The sequence below is a fragment of the Oryzias latipes genome, chromosome 3 (assembly GCF_053564925.1).
Source record: "Oryzias latipes strain Hd-rR chromosome 3, Olatipes_Hd-rR_3.1".
Lineage (NCBI taxonomy): Eukaryota > Metazoa > Chordata > Actinopteri > Beloniformes > Adrianichthyidae > Oryzias > Oryzias latipes.
This window is the reverse complement of record NC_136239.1, coordinates 30,791,418-30,808,714: the sequence shown is the minus strand read 5'-3', so window position 1 is coordinate 30,808,714 and position 17,297 is coordinate 30,791,418. Positions and strand designations below refer to the sequence as shown.

The 17,297-nt window shown below is 37.1% G+C and overlaps 1 protein-coding gene across 1 annotated transcript; it reads left to right on the top strand.

Annotated features, from left to right (window-relative positions):
- The first annotated feature begins 8,625 nt into the window (after window positions 1-8,625).
- LOC101167607 (gonadotropin-releasing hormone II receptor-like) lies at window positions 8,626-17,127 on the top strand. The gene is made up of 4 exons (XM_004067289.5): window positions 8,626-8,756; window positions 11,161-11,754; window positions 14,693-14,897; window positions 16,468-17,127. The coding sequence occupies exons 2-4, from the start codon at window positions 11,179-11,181 to the stop codon at window positions 16,992-16,994; spliced, it is 1,308 nt and encodes a 435-aa protein (XP_004067337.2). The 5' UTR covers window positions 8,626-8,756; window positions 11,161-11,178; the 3' UTR covers window positions 16,995-17,127.
- The last annotated feature ends 170 nt before the right edge of the window (window positions 17,128-17,297 follow it).

Genomic DNA, 17,297 nt, shown 5'->3' with positions numbered 1-17,297 from the left:
GGCAGCGGAGCCCCCCCACCAGTGTCTGAATGTGTGAGTGAATGTGTGTGTGACTGGGTGAATGGGTCTGTGACTGTAAAGCGCTTTGTCATTGTTGGAAGAAAGGCACTATATAAGTATACGCAATTTACTATTTACCATTTAGATTGAGCATCAGCCAGTTCCAAAACGAAGCCATCAGGACCAGGCCGTCAGCAGCCAGGACCATGTGTTGTATAGGCTAGTGGCTAGAAGGCCATGTGTTCAATGGGGCTGATGTGTTGTCTTGACTAATAGGTTTACTCTATGTGTTCAGCTTGTGTTGTGCACCTGAATGGGTTCAGTTTCTGTGTTCAAATAAAAGTCAGTAGTTTTGAAAACCCTTGCTTCACTTGAAAATTTGTTTCCACTCATATCTTGATTTTAATTGATTTTCTTTATCACGTTTTAGGTAATGAGTTATGAATGTGATCTAACAAAGGTAAAGGGCAAATATTAACCAAATATACTGATTGTAATTGGATGAGGTAAACATCTGTCGAGTATTTTAACATCAAAGTGTTTGATTGTGAGGCATTAAAAACCACAACATGCAACGGGTCCACCAGACCCACGAACACTGGCTGAGTAACAACAATATGAACACCACACAAGGGTTAAACCCATAAGAACCCAGACCCAATTTTCCTTAAAGGAACACATTTCTGACGTTCTTCTGTTACTCTGATGTCACCATGGTTCAAGACTTAATATTTCATCTGGGACAATATTAAGTCCAAGAGGGGGGAAAAATACACAAATTAATAAAAATTATAAAATTACTGTGAATAATAATAATTGTAAAAATATAATAAATTTGGGAGTAATATTTTGTACAGGCATTCTGCTAAAGCACAATTTTTGATCAGTTTCATTGGTAATTACATATGTATATATTTGATTATTCTGTTAAAACGATACTCAAAGCAACGTCTACATTTTATTAGTTGAATTTTCTGATAATTCCTGTATAACAATACTTTGGCTAAATTTAGTTTATTTCAGTCACCAAGGGGAGTTTTCCTTTTAACAACAGAAGGCCAACAACATTTTTTTACACATGTGAAAATTAGCTTTAGACTTTTTTTTCGTGGTTAATGTTTTTCTGTTTTGACGTGGGGGTTATATGTTGTGTTATTCTCAAAGATAGCTGGTTTGTACAGAGCCCAGGACACGACATTAAAAAGAAAAAAATCACAAGTTACATCAAATTAATAATTGAATTAAATTACATTTGAATTAAATTATTCCTTAAAAATAAATCCCTCAGTGATTCTTGTTAAATCTCTTAGTAAAGGAATGGCCATATCCACATTGTTATGTTTATCCCTCAGTGATTTTTGTTAAATCTCCTAGCAAAGGAATGGCCATATCCACATTGTTATGTTTTAGTCATATTTTCTTCATTTTGATTTGCCGGTGTGTATTGTTTTTGTGTCTTCTTCAGTTTACAACAACAGAGATAGTGAATGCTTACAGCCCATCCTGACCATTATACAGTAGAGGGTTCCCATGATTATAATGTAGAGTTCTGGTTATTTTGGGAATCACCTGGAAAAATAAATAAACCATCTTTTGAATTTTTACAAATTATATACTAATCTGTGCTAACAAAATAGAAACTTGTTGCCACAAATTGTTAATTTGAGAAATTGTATTTTGATGTCATGTCCAGGGCTCCATAGATTTCTGTCCAGAGCAAAGAATTTAGTCCCATATTAGTGTGTTCAAACTTCCAATGATCCCATAGGTGCTCATGCAAAATGAGTGGCAGTGTGCTTTTACAGTCAAGACCCAGTAGAGGGAGCCCAAGACAATATCTGGCTACGTAAGTTAATGGAATGGCACGTGGTTTAGTTTCAGATGGGTTCATTACAGTCAGCTGTACCAATCAAAAGTGTTAAAAACAGCATTAGGCCATTAAGGCACTAGCAAAGGGGAATTTATGCCCTGCATGGATTTGTTGATAAAGATGTTGAAAAATCCTCGTTCAGTTCTGGACACTAACTATCCAGGAAGACACATTCACAAGAAAAGAGACAATAAGCCTGTGAAATGTTTTGTAAGATAGCCATGACTCTCCTTTGTCCAATCTCTATTTTTCCTGCTTTCATTGTTGTGTCCCTGTCATGCTTTACCACAGTGACAGTTAGCTCCCTCCTTTGGGTTTTGTTTGTTTCCATTACGAGTTATTCTGTTTTAAGATCGGCATCACACATGACACATGTCCACGAGATCACAAACAGAACCAACTACACTAATGCTTTTGAGTAAACTAAAAGTTTCTGTGATTATGAATCCTCAACTTGTGATAAAGACTGATTTGATCTACATTTTTGGAAGAAAACAAAAAACTTGCACAGGTTATCTAAAAGACTCTTGGTTTGAAACACTGTCTTACTTATAATGGCCTGTGTTCTCTGCCTCATACTGACTAACTCTAAATTATTCAAGTACATCTAAAAAAAAGTAAAAAAAAGGGATATTGAGACATAATTTATTACGTTTTTCGTTATTGTACTTATATCTCTTGGCCTCGTCGTCTTAAAAACAGATTACAGGTGATGAACAAAGGTTAAAAAAAGACTGATAAAAATTATTATTTTGAAAGCACTAAAGCAGGGTTTGTGATACTTTGTCAGACTAAATGAACTTAGAACACAATGCTATAACGCAGCATGAAGCCCACTCACCCCCTGAGGTGTTTGTCCTGAAGAGGCTATTTGACCTCATTATCCATAACTGTGGTCTGTTTCTGTCAGCCCTTTTTTTATTACCTGTCAGGCAAATGAAGGTGTGTTGGCTGGCAGAGGACCAAGAATGGGCTTCAGGTTGCAGACCTTTAAAAAGCAGCAGACTTGTTCAGAAAGCCTTACATGACATTGTTAAATGTCAAGAATGTGGGAGCATCAAGCAAGCTGTTTAAGAGACGTGAAGCCAAGCATGGCAAACCCTGTCAACAGAAAAACCAATATGGTTACCATCAGACTGATATCAGGCAGGGGCGGAGCCATGGGGTGGTGGGGGGGGCAAAGGAGCTGCTGACCCCCCCAGCAAAAGGCTCAGTTCGATTGGAAACAAAGCCAGGCCACCTCCAAAGATGGGTTAGAGAGTGGTTCCCGGACCGGGGTGCGTTTAGGTTAGAGAGCCCTGGTCCCGGACCGGGGTGCGCTTAGGTGTATTTATACCAAAAATGTGTCCCTGATAAAAACAAAGTCCAGTCTGAATACACAAGAAATCCTTAATACAAGCTTTTTTTTTTTTTTTTTTTTTTTAGGATTGCAGAAATAAAAAAAGCAATATTTTGATATAAATCCCTCAAATTTTTGTGTATGCCATCCAATCTGGGCTGTCATCCCCCTGGCCTTAGCCAAAATCTGGGCTTTTTCAATGTTATGGCAAGAGGAAATTCTTATTTTTAGAAAATAAGAATTGACGAGACAAACAGCTCATACAGAGAGCTGGTTTATGTTGGTTCCACTTGTGTGAATAGGTTAAAAAAAATTAAGTCAACCCAAATGTAACCTCTCAGTGAATTTCCTTTTTAGCTTTTTGATTTGTGGCAAACTTGTCACCCATTCACTAGAATGTTTACTCACTACTGATGTTGATCTTTAAAGTCAACTTTGTGTACCATTTAGCTAATAGGCATCATGGCTGCTTCTATTCAGCGGATCAACCTGATATGTCACCTTCACCTGTTTCACCTGCCGGTTCCTCAGGAAGCTTGAAATGTTAGAAAATATAAACATTAGCGGTGCAGGAGGTGGATTAGCTGAAGTCCAGATCACTTTGATTATTAGTTGGACTGCTGTGACCTTTGGTTTAAAATGAAAATTGAGCACGTTTTCATTTAGAAAAATTTGCTCAGAAAAGGCAAGAATGAATACAAAAAATGGAGCTTGAAATAAGAAATGCAAATTTCCATCCGTTTTATAAACCCGTTTTGGCCCTTTCGAGGTCACTGGGCTGCCGGGGCCTAACCCGGCTAATCATGGGTGAAGGCAGGGTACACCCTGGACAGGTCGCAAGTCTGTCGCAGGGCCACAATCACACACCCATGCACACTCACATTCACACCTAGGGACAATTTAGAGTAACCGATTAACCTATGAAGCATGTTTTTTTGGACGATGGGAGGAAGCCTAGGCAGAAAAAAAATGCAAACTCCACACAGAAAGGGGAATCTGTTTCATTCCCCTGAGCTGAGACTTGAACTGGGGCCTTATTGAAGCGAGGCAAGAGCGCTAACCAGTGCACCGCCATGCAGCCCAGAAATGCAAATTTCACTTGTTTTAGAAAAGACAAAAAATACAGAAATGCAAATCCATACATAGGAATACATTTTTTTGCTTGTACTAATCACTTGAATTGTTTTCAAACTGTCTGCTTATTTTCATGCTGAGAACATGTTATGAAATGGATTGATCTGAAGATGCCATCCATCACAGAGCTACACTGACTGACCATGTGGAGATGATCACTAAAACGTCATGGCTCTGTTCCAGACTATAGACTTTCATTATGAGTGAATAACCTTCTTCTTCCCCCCTGTCCTTGTCCCAGAGTGGCAGTTCAAATCAAATTTTCCCTAGGATGGTGTCACTTATAGCCTTTTTCTCTCAAATGCTTTCTGCTCCTAATTGCCTGTTTCATTACTGCTTTCAGCTGAGCTTTGCTGTTTGTAAATCAAGTTTCATCAAATGAAAGCAAACCAATCAAAGTAGAGACAATTTATTGGAGTAATCTAAGTGCCAATCTGATTTCTATGCTGTCTGTATATGTATGGGGTTCTATACAAATCTATTATGAATAAAATCAGTTGTTATCTCTGCAGATCAAATATATTTATTGACTTTTTTGGTGGACGAAACATGCAAACAGCCTATCTGTGTGCACAAATACATCCAAACTGTATTGACCTCATTATAAATTACATCGACATTAATATTCTGGGGACATGTTGTGTTGCATCAAACATAAATCCCATTACTTTTTGTGCTTAGTTTATAAATTTAGCAGTTTGCCAGTCAAAGTCTACTTGAGTTGAAAGTCAACCAGCCGAGTTGAATCTCTGCCCGCAGCAACCTCATTCTGACTCAATAAGGCGTGTGCTGCTCTACCTTTTACGCCCAAGGCAACACATTTGGAGCCTGAAATATTTAAAGGTGAAAGGCAGATTGATCAAATAAAGTTACACATATTCATTACAAAGAAACACTCTCAATCTTTATTCAAAGTCACTTTCGGATCATAGAGACTGGATGACTGCATGCAACTGCGTTCTAAACTTTACATTTATTTCCCTTTATTCTAAACCACCACTTTACAGCAAGGTCTTGTCAGGGATATATAAAATAATCAATATAAGAGAAAGCATAAAATATACAATCAATATGATGTGATGAACTTTGTGATTCTGCAAGAAAATGTGTGCAAAAAAACCCAGCTGTTTTATTATATCAAAACAACAACTATTCAGTGAAGGAGACTGAAAAATAAAAAACAAGAAAAGAAAAGAAATAAAACAACAAGTCTTAAGTCTTAATTTAGACTTCATAAATAAAAAAACAACACAATTACACATTACATTATTATGACTTTGCTTTAAAGGGCAAACATTGTTTCGGTTCATTCCGTGTTCATCATCTACAATAAAATTACATCGTTTTGTCTCAAATCCAAATAAGCTCAGTTATGGTTACATTTTTATAACTGCTTTTAAAAGGCTGTAAAATGACCTGCTCAAAAAGCCAAGTTTGGTTATAAAACCACAGCTGATTTCTGACAAAAATTCCCCTTAAACTGTGCAATTCTCAAAGGCAGAACCAAAACAAGAGAAGCGTTCCAGTCCCACAGGTTCTAGTTAGCATGTTAAATGTTACAGTTCAATGGAATGCGTTTGGAAGAAGGCTTAAAAAGTCTATTGCAGGTTGCTGTAGTGGCCCATTTCTCTCCTAAAAGACAATAATGGCCCAGTTTTCTGTAGGCTTTTAAGAAATCCAGATGATTTGGAAAAACTCTGACCTTTAGGGGTATTTTTTTCTGTAGTCAGGTAAAAAAAAACAAAAAAAAACATATGAATCATGAAGGGATGATTGTTAAATCACACACATAAATAACATACATTTTATCTTGCTCTTGCCTCGCCATATTGTTGGTATGATTTTTGTCAAATTTTTGAGTTTTGATTTGGCGGTGTGTATCGATTTTGTGTCTAATTTAGTTTGCCACAACAGAGGTAGAGAAGGCAAACAACACATCCTGACCATTAAACAGTAAAGGGTGCGCATGATTATAAGGTGGAGATCTGGTTATTGTGTGATTTACCTGGAGTGAAAAAAAAAAAACTGTCACCAGTTTCAACAGACAACGTTGCAGTTAAAAAACAAACAAACAATAAAACACCTTCTTTAGAATTTGGAGAAGATGCTTACTTCCCTTTAAAATTCACATCCGTTTCCTGCATCTGCTTCTTCTTCCATTCAAGGTCACAGGAGTGCTGCAGCTTGTCCCAGCTGTCACCTGGCTAGAGGAAAGGTACACAGACACATAAGACCTTTGCCCAATTCTTGGACTAGCAGAAAACTAGAGTCTCTGGAGAAAACTGACAAACACCTGGGAGACCAAAAAAAACTACACCCAGGAAGATCTCAGATTAAAACAAATCTGGAATGAATCCGGAGGCTGCAGTTTGAATAACATAAAAAAAAATTCAGGCATCAAAAACGATCTGTCAGAAAGATAACGGTTCAATACTAGACAATATTTTTGTCCTTGCCTATCCACATATTATTATAACCGACTTTTAAAACGTTATATCACTGGTGTCATCTGGAAGTCAAGAGGGAATTTCAGTCTATTGAAAAGTGATTTCATTTCCATTGTGAAAAAAATCCTAATTATTCTGAACAATTGACTCATCTTTCTCCTTCCTCTGCTTGAGAACCCAGATGCCAAAAGCATCAGATAACAATTGACCGCAAACAAGAAGCTTGTTCCGTCAGTTTGAAGCTGGGCTGTGATTTAAACTCTGTCTTCTGAGATTCACATAGGGACAAGACCTGCAGAAACTACTGAAATTCAGAAAACATGTACAACTACAAAAGATGAAAGAAAACACCCCAAAAGTCTATTTTCAAAAAACCCTTTTAAGAATTAGTAATAAAATATTTGCTAACATGTCTATTTGGAAGCTCTTAATTCAAAACAATGACTCTTGATCTCTTTGTGGCAAAAATATTATTTCATAATCGAGTTGCTGTTAGTGTTTTGAAAAACTAATTAACAAAAGCCGAACTCCATGTAAATCTATAACTCTAAAAAAGAAACACAACGAAAAGAACTACATTAAAGAAAAACCTCTTAATTTGATGATATTGGAATCCTAAGTGTTCTTTGAAACGCTGGGATTCAAAATGTTGAAAATAAAAGCCATATTAGACACATTTTCTTGGAACGAAGTGAGGGCTTGTCAGTGCTTTACATTTATCTGATTACACTGATTAGAAAGAATCAGAGCAATTCAGTTCATGTTGGGGAATGTGTGGAGATGACACGCTGCCTTAATGAATCCCTGTCACGCGTCGTCTTTTCCTTCTATGAGACATCGCCATGGAAACAGAAGTCATTAGTTAGAGCTTCAGACAAATGTATTAACCATGTATCACTGCATCCTACTGTCTCTCATAGTTAAAAACCCATGAAACATAATGGATGTATAATTGCAAGGGTGACAGGATGAGTAACGAAAATAGATCATAAAAATAAGTAAAACAAACAAACAAATTCTAACACAAAATTGGTTCCATAAAAAATTATCCCTCTGAATACAATCAATAAATATTTGAGCTTGTTCTTTAGTTTGAACGCGATGTGGGCAAGTGCAAAATTGCAAAGAAATCTGCTTTTCTTAAAACCACACTCATTAACCAGAGGATAATTGGGGATTTTTCCATGTACAACAAACACTTTTTCCACATTTTATGAATATTAAAGAAATAAAGAAGCATACAAATGTGAAACATGCAGCTTTTTCTGAGGACTAGACTTGGCTCACTGTGAAAGAAAAATATAGTTTAAGTCTAAAGACTGACTGGAAATCAAAACTTTTTTTAAAGTTTAATTTAAATTTCAAATCCCGAATGAATGGATGGACTACGACATATTGAAGATTATATAAGATTGTAGGAAACTAACTAAACTTATCAATAAAAACAAACTTCAAATCTTCAAAAGTGCAGGAGTGTCTCAAGTTTACTGACTTTACTTTGGTCTCTGAATTCACCCTGAAGAGGCTGAGGATTTCAAAGAATCATTAAAAGATCTGTAGGTTATTTTTTTCTTTTGATTTGGTGTTGAAATGTTTGCATTTTGTTTAATAAAGCCTATTATCTGTCCATGACTTGATTGGAACATGAAACAGGGCTAAAGAACCCCTTGATCCTGAGCAGGGAAGGACATCCTAATGGTTTCCTGTACGGATAAGCATGAGATCTTGATAGCAGTCGTGGCGCACGCCGTGCGTCCTTGGCTGTGCTGGTGTTGGGAGTTAAGGTCAGACCCCTCCCCGGAGGTGCGCGCGGCTCTCTCTGATGCGCGGATAAAGGCAGAGACCACCGCAACCTAGAGCCCAACAAACTCACAGCAGAGGAAAACCACAGACTCCCAGCAACCTCTGATAAATTTTCATTGTTGGTTTTAAGGGGGGGAATCCCACAACCTCGTCACCTGCGATGGTAAGTTTATTGTCGTTGTTTTTCTTTCTAAACATGCAATTTAATGATAAAGAGTGCTTAATTAACAGAAAAGAATGTGTTGAATATTGTTAAAATGATTGGGATTCTTTTTTTCCCCCCCAAATACATTTATTTTTCTTGCTGGTTAAGGGAAAAACGGGCTGAACATGTAAACACGGTCATCAAATCCCTAAAGCAGCGCATCATTTACATAACTGTAAATAAAACAGTTGCAAATCGAATTTAATTTATTAAAGTGTGTGGACGTGATGCAGCAGGCAAAACTGTGGAGTCGAATGAGGCAAAGGTTTCTCATTTTAATTACATCTGATGCACCATAACGTAAGGAGCTGCATGGCACCCAAACTATCAATTTCATTCAAAAAAATGCAGATATGTGTCAAAAATGATAGAAAAAAAGGACTAAACTTCAGCTTCGAACTTATTAGTGACCCAGCGTTTGCAGATTTATATAATTATTGCACAGCAAATACCAACTGTTTCATATTTTCTCAAAACAAATTAGGTTAAATTTTTATACATGTAATTACTGACCACAGGAGAAACACTAATAGACTAAAAGCAGTATGAAATCTTAGTAAAAAGCCTAATATTCATATGCAATTTATTTCAATCCTTACTTTATTATTACGTTTTGAAGATTTACCAACTGAAGACAATTTTACAATTTTTTTAACCAAAGAAATATTTTTCTGCCCCAGCTACTAGTTTAATATCTTTCATTTTCATTTGCGTGTTAGTTCAGTTTCATAACATTCAAGAGGTTTTGCAAAAACTCAACTCAATGCTCTAAAGGCAGCTTCTGCCAACAGTTTCAGCATCAGTGATACTCATCCAGAAGACAGCCATCCCCGCTGCAGTAATGTGCCCATATCAAGACGGCTGTCTCTCCAACTGTATACTGATGACAAGCCAGATGCTTCCTGATCATCTGCCTGCAAGGATGAAGCCTCAACAAAGACCTTTGATTATGTGCCCAGTTTTCCACCTTGTTTTCTTGTTTTATCTTTGTCTCAAAGAAAGTAACACATGATTTCCTCATTTTTTTCTCTTTTTTTTGGCATTTGAAATTCTTTTTGTTGATGTAGTGATGAAATATGTTCAATGATAAAGGTATCAAAGGGTCTAAAGCCCTCGCAGCTACCTTCATGTAATAAAACATTGCCTTCAGTCATAGAAAGGATAGACTTGATAAACGTGTCCTTCAGAGACGTTTAATGTTGATTTAACTCTTGTAAAGTCTGAATAAAAATGATTCTTTTTTTCATTTACGTTTTCTAGTTTTTCACAAACTCAAGGGGGTCACATACTTTTTACTCAGAGTCATTCAAAAAAGGTAATTGGTTTAAAGATTTGAACTCAGGAATTTGAATTTTTTTTAATGTAATTAAAATCCTTACTTTTATTTTCTCATCTTGAAAAGTTTAAACTAGCTGAAACCGCCCAACTTCTAGATTTAGACACGCTCAAAATTTATTTTCATTACCATTTCATAAAATTCCGTTCCTGTAGCTGAATGTCTTCTTGATATATTTTTACTTTTATTAGAATTGCAGTTGTGTTTTGATTGACAGGTCAGAGACAAATCCTCCGTTGTTGAATTGATTTCCAACATCAATCTGGTTTGGTTGCTCATTTTAAAAAAATATCTAAGGTTCATTAAAGACTCACTCCAAAGAAATGTGTGTTTGGCAATGAAAACCAAACGCAGTCATTTTGTGTTTTTTTTCTCATGACAGATGACATGGATGAAGAAATATAATATTAAAATAATATTTCAGAGTATGTCTCTATTAAAATCGTTATGAATCAGGAAGAGATGAAAAAAAAATGCCGTTGGAAAAATATCATATTTGTGTCGTGGAAAATGAGCTGGGCGGACCACAAACTCTCTGCTCTGGGCTCCTAGAAAAAGGGAGGGGTAAGGGGGGTGGGGTTGCTGTGCGCCATTAATCCCACCCACAAAACAGAGGTGAATCTCTAAATAACCATTATCGTTCTGCAGAAACTATGTACTAAAAAACAAGACAGGTTTTCGGATTTTGGCAAAAAAACAGTATAATCATGAGTAAAAGAACACTGGGAACAATTTTACAACAGATCAAAATATGATTGGAGTGAGACTTTTTTTAGACCAAAATAGCAATAACTAGAGGCCAAAAACTTTCTCCATCATTCCAATGCAACCCATTGGGTAACATCTCAGTGGCTGTGTTTTAGTCCATTTTTATTTCTTCGTGATGTAGAACTGTATGAATCATACATTCATAAACTGTTTGCATTTTCTTCCTGACAGCTGTGCGCTGATGATCTTCAAGCACTTGATATATCTTGACTCATCCATTTTGTCTCCGTCTGGTTCTGTTTTTGTGTTTTTCTCCAGATCTGACATTTGCGTTGGATGAAAAGAATGATCCTCCTCTGGCAGGCTGCAGAAATGAATGACTCTCTTTATGAATCTACTCTAACCATGTATCACCTGCTGGAGGATGAGCAAGCCAACATCAGCTGCAACTTCTCCTCTTTGAACTGGACCAGCTGCAATGTCCTGCAGCTCCCAACGTTCTCCACAGCAGCCAAAGTCAGGGTGATCATCACCTTCATTCTGTGCGGCTTTTCTGCCTTTTTTAACCTGGCCGTGCTGTGGGCAGCACAGAGTGATGGGAAACGAAAGTCCCACGTTAAGGTGCTGATCATCAACCTGACGGTGGCAGATCTGCTGGTGACCTTCATCGTGATGCCTCTGGATGCTGTGTGGAACATCACGGTTCAGTGGCTGGCCGGGGATTTTGCCTGCAGGTTATTGATGTTTCTGAAGCTTCAGGCGATGTACTCCTGCGCGTTTGTCACCGTGGTGATCAGTCTGGACCGACAGTCAGCCATCCTCAACCCTCTGGCTATCAATAAAGCCAGGATGAGGAACAGAGTCATGCTGATAGCGGCGTGGGCGATGAGTGTGATCCTCTCAGTCCCTCAGGTAAAATCACTTACTGCATTGAAAGTGCATGGAGACTTAAGATCAAGAACAACTTTACAGATTTTCAACTTTTAACTTGCATTTAGTTAAATTAAAAGTGCTAAAATCTACATCACCAGTGCTTTTTTAAAGCAGAAGTTTGTCTTCGTACAGTTTATCGTAATGGGAAACAAAATGTTTTGAGTTTTGTACAGTTAAATGTTTTACTTTTACTCTAGAGGAAGATGAAGTGTTTATTCTATTTTCCTTTCTGATAATTAACAAAAAACACAAATATTATTATTTAGAAAGAAACATCACAAAAAGACATCAGGATTTTGTGATTTTGGCTGGATGATGTGATGATAAAAGAAACACGTGATCTCTGAGAGCCAGTCAAAACCTGGGGCATCATTGTCACGCGTCCTGGATTACATCTGACCTAACAAGTGTCGTAATCCCTCTTTATTTTCCCATTTTACCCGCCATCAAAGTTGTTTTTATTGACTAAAATTCACAAAAAGAAATATTCATTGTAAGATTAGTGTGTTCTCCTGCTCATGTTGAACTGTATTCCAGTAGCTGCCGTCCTTTCTGAACATTCAAAGAAAATGTTTTCCATCATCTTCATCCTCACTGCTACCTCCACATATTTCATCTGCAGCTCATCTGGGTTTAGATTTTGTCTTTGAGTTTTCTACCTGATTCCACATGGAAACCCCTTCTCACATCTAGTGGATCTTGAATATTAATGCAGTTTAGCACTGAAACAGGAAAAACTTGAGAACTTTAGATGCTGGATGGGGGCTAAGCTGACTTGCCAGAAGGACTTTGGGTCCTGAGATAAAGTCATAACCAGGATATGAAATATGGGTCCAGACAGTTTTTTAAAATAACTGAAACTTAAATTTGAAGTTTTTTTTTTTTTTTTTACTAATATACAATAAAATAATTTTTTTTGTTTATACTTTTGTTGTCAAAGTTGAGTGGGTATAAAGGAGTAGGCTTAGATAAGCTTCTGCTTGTCTCCTTTTCAAAACATGTTTATAGTTCTTAAGTTCTGTCAAATAGAGACTATTTTGAAAGAATGAATCAAAATTGGTATCAGCGAGCCTAAAACGTATCTATTGTTTATATAATATGTTGGAAATAAATCGACGAAACAAAATGAAGTGGAACAAAATGAAACAATTTAACAGCATGCAAGTATCCTCTACCAGGAAGCCAGTATTGTTTTTATCCAAACAGGTCCAGGTTTCACTGAGTAGAAATAAAGAAGATCATAAAATACTTCTTTTGGTTGTGTTTGAATCTTAATCAAGACAATTTCATAAGGATAAGTGTATTGTTAATACAGACTAAAAAAGTTTCAAGACAATTCTGAATTAGCTCATGATGCAAATTAGAGGAAAAGAGAAAAACTAGCAATTTACCATGATAAAAACAAAAACCATTTTCATTTTTTACCAATGACTGAGGTTCTCTTAGAGATTGATAAGAAGTTTCGTATTAAATAATTAAGGAGATAAAGCCAGTGAAGCCAGATATAATAGTTTGAAAGACCCAGAGGTTAACTGCCAGGCAGAGCGCCTGGTGACAACCAGAGAATATTTATGGATGAAAGAGGACATGAAAAAAGATGTCAAGGAAAAGGAAGTAGTGGACATGGTTAGATAAAGGCCGATGAACCCCACCAGTGATCCTTGAAGGAAACAGCAGAAAATAAAAGACGTACCTTTTATTCACAGTGGTGCATATTGTATATTTTTAAAAGCCTTAATTTTATCATTATAAAATTGCTGAATTTGAGGACAAAAAATATCTTTAAAAAACAATATTCCCCTTATTGAACAGAAAATAATTTTTAAGATCTGGAGAAATCTCTGAGCATAAAGGAAAACCTGAAAATAGATACTGAATGCTTGTGATCTTTGCTTCCCTCCCCCCATTTAAAACAGACAGGAAAGCATTCCATAGACGACTGAAATCAATGGCTAAGAGCAGTTTTACATCCGCTAACTCATTTACATGCATAGTCATGCACAAAAAGGCCATATGTGAGCGTGCAGCTTGTCTTCACTGGGCCACATCTTTTTATAAATGAACTGAGGCGAAACGGAAAAGGATCCATTTGTCGAATTTGGGGGGGGGACAAAATAACCCAAAACGGTTTCATAAACCCCCAAAATCATTACCTTTCAAATTAAAGACAAGATCCGGCTTGTCATCAGTGATCCGCTAAAAAAACTGCCTCCTTTATGGTACAATGCTCCAGTTGGGAAAAAAGCAACTGACACATTTTAAAAGAAACAATAAATAATTCACTTTTTCAGGAAGACAACATATGTTTGACCAAGACAAGGCTAATAACATGCTGCATTTGATGCAAAATCATCCACAACAGGTGATCTTACCAACGGAAGACATGTGCTGCATAACAAAACAGAGAATTCACACAAAGCTTACATTAACTGACAGAATATGACCTGCTCGTTTTTATTTTATTGTTGTCTCATGAGGGTTTTTGTATCTTATTACTCTATGTGGGCTTGTTTACACAGATAAAGTAACTCACACTTACTAAGAAACTGCTCAGAACAATTCAATTTTATGATTTCTGCATGGTTGTTTAGTGGAGGAGACTTTTTTTTTCCGCATTTCCCACGCTGATGTCCTAATTCAAGAGAAAAGAAAAACAACAGTTGGTAACAATCCCTTCAAACTTACTATTGTCAGTTTATGTTCAGAGGAGGCAGTGGTGAAGTGAGCAGTTTTCGTTAAAAATTAAAACTAAGACTTAAAAACTAATATCCCAAAGATAGAAAGAACTTTTAATCACGATTTTCAATAGTAAAAGTTAATTTTTTGCAAAATCATGTGCTTTGATGTTTTTAGAATCTGACTCATGAAGCTACTATCTATCACTACTCCCATTTTGTGTTTTTACTTCTCCTCACAGATTTTCCTCTTCCACAATGTGACCATAATCTATCCTGAGGAATTCACTCAATGTGCCACTCGGGGAAGTTTTGTTAGTCACAGGCATGAAACAGCCTACAACTTGTTCACGTTTGCCTGTCTGTTCCTGCTGCCGCTGGTCATCATGATCACCTGCTACACCAGGATCTTCTGTGAGATCTCCAAACGACTGAAAAGAGACAACTGTGAGTTCCTATGAGGTCAAAGTTTAGGACAGGGGCTCTGCAACCTTTAATACTAAAATAGCAATTTGGTCCAGTTTCGTACTGACAAAGGTTGTGTCCAAATTCCTTCACTACTCACAAGATAGTGCATGTACAATTCCAATATTGAGTGGCCTATAGAAATTTTCCCGAAAGTCTCTGCGAAGATCCAGTGTGCATCGATACTCACTAGGTTGGGTGATATAGACGACAATGCATTGCAATTTAAAGGTTTTTGTGAAATACAGGTATTTAAATTACATTTTTTGAATAAACCATCAATGTTTTCATCAATAGAACACAGTGGATTCGTAAATAGTCGTCGTAAAATGATCGTATTGATTAGTTTTTCACTTCTTGAAATCGGTGACGTCATATTTGCTGTTTAAAAAAAGAAGAAAAGAAAAACAGAGAGCATGGTGTCCGAATTGCTTTTTGGCTCATCACAATTTAATATTTTCTGTTCAGATTGTTCTCCAAGGTAAAATGATCAAAATAAGGAATTTTCAGGAGGAAATTCGAGCAACTGTCATAAAGTCCTGTTGAACGATGTTCCCTTTTAAGGATTACAGTAAGATACGTAATTTATTACTGAACTATCCATCATCTAAAAACCGATAGAAGTTAGGTCCTAATTTTACCATTTACTCAGCTATTTGAAGCTGTCATCTTTTATACACTTAGACCTCATTGAGAGTTATTGTGTCCTTGAAATTATTTACTGAACCTTACTATCATCTTACACTAAAGCAGCAGTGTTTTGGTCTGAACAGATTGATCAAATCAGCTGGAAATCTCAGATCTTTTTTGTACCGACACATCTGCCTGCCTCCCTGTAGATAAACTGGGAGCAGTAATCTTTTCATTTTCTCCACTGACCCCCCCTAGAAAATGAGGCTCATCAGTTTTACCTGCAGGTAAAACTGATGAACTTCATTTTGTAGGCGTAATGAAAGACTTGAGAAGGTGAAGGAGCCAATTAGAGTTCCCTATTTGTGCAGGTGTGCTGTGCCTGGCATTTTAAACAGTTTTTACCACTCTCTGCTTTACAGTAGAGATAGTTCTGTACGTTTATAAAGCTCTCACTTCATAGTGTGTTACATGGATCAATCATGTTGTGAAGTGGAAGGATTTCTAGAGTTAAAGTCAGAATAACTACTCAGAAAAACAGAGCTTATCAATTAAAGCCGAAGCCACACAGGTCACCTCACACACCAAATGTTTGGCTCAGCCTGTGGAGAAGCGTCACGACTTGAAAAAATTTGTTCAGATTTTGGCCACAGTTCAGTGAAGTGTTACAGTGTGCGGTAGTGCAGAAAACTCTTATTCCCTGGCATAAGAAACTGACTCTGATGGGTCAAGGAGTACAGCAGTGCTGGATCAATATTTGCTGTGACAAGTGACAAGTGCTGTGGCATTTCAAATCCCCTGTTTGGTCCTTATGAACTACTGAAATAAAACTTTTTTTTTTTTGGACATTTGGATAAAAAAATCAACTATTGTTAAGTTTTAACCGTCCTATTCTCTTTATTTCTATCCGATCTGTTCCCAGTGCCCTCCAGTGAGCTACACTTGCGCTGCTCCAAGAACAACATCCCTAAAGCCCGGATGAGAACGTTAAAAATGAGTATAGTGATCGTCCTGTCTTTCATAATCTGCTGGACTCCGTACTACCTGCTGGGCTTGTGGTACTGGTTCTCTCCCGATGACCTTGAGGGGAAAGTGTCCCACTCCTTGACCCACATTTTGTTCATCTTTGGACTGCTCAACGCCTGCCTAGACCCCGTGATCTACGGCTTGTTCACCATTCACTTTCGAAAGAAGCTCCGGCGTTTCTATGGCAACGCTGCAGAGGCAACAGATGCAGACATCAACACTGTCGTGACTGGATCCTTTACTTGTGCCGCAAGTTCTCTGTCTCTGAAAAGAAAGTTATGGCATCCGAGTCAGGAGAGACTTGTTCTGCACAGAGACAACCACAGCAAAGCAGACTTACCATCACCCAAAGGGAATCTTCTGTTGGCAGAGAGCAAGGCAGTGAGATCTCTCAACCAGTCCAGCCGTGAAAGCATTTTATGAGAGGGTAAAGATGCTTTTGATACCGGGATTATAATTTTGTTATATGGTGACCCAAGTTTGATGTATGGATTTAAACCTACAATTTAAAGCCTTTTCATACCACTGTACAAAAAGCACAGAACCAACAGCTACTGTAAACTAAATGCATACATTAGGATTTCTTGGAAAGTTCTGAACAAAAAAAAGAAAAACTATTCTTTTATAATTCCTTGTGAACAAAATGTGGGCCCAAAGTTTATGATGCTGTTTGGGTAGAAAAAAAGGAATAAAACATGGTTAAAAACAATACATGAAAAGGTTTTT

Bases quoted from the DNA above. Each gene is read 5' to 3' on its own strand.
- LOC101167607 (XM_004067289.5), top strand. From the start codon at position 11,179: ATGAAAAGAATGATCCTCCTCTGGCAGGCTGCAGAAATGAATGACTCT. The intron at 11,755-14,692 runs GTAAAATCACTT...TTCTCCTCACAG, and splicing joins TGATCCTCTCAGTCCCTCAG to ATTTTCCTCTTCCACAATGT. The intron at 14,898-16,467 runs GTGAGTTCCTAT...ATCTGTTCCCAG, and splicing joins ACGACTGAAAAGAGACAACT to TGCCCTCCAGTGAGCTACAC.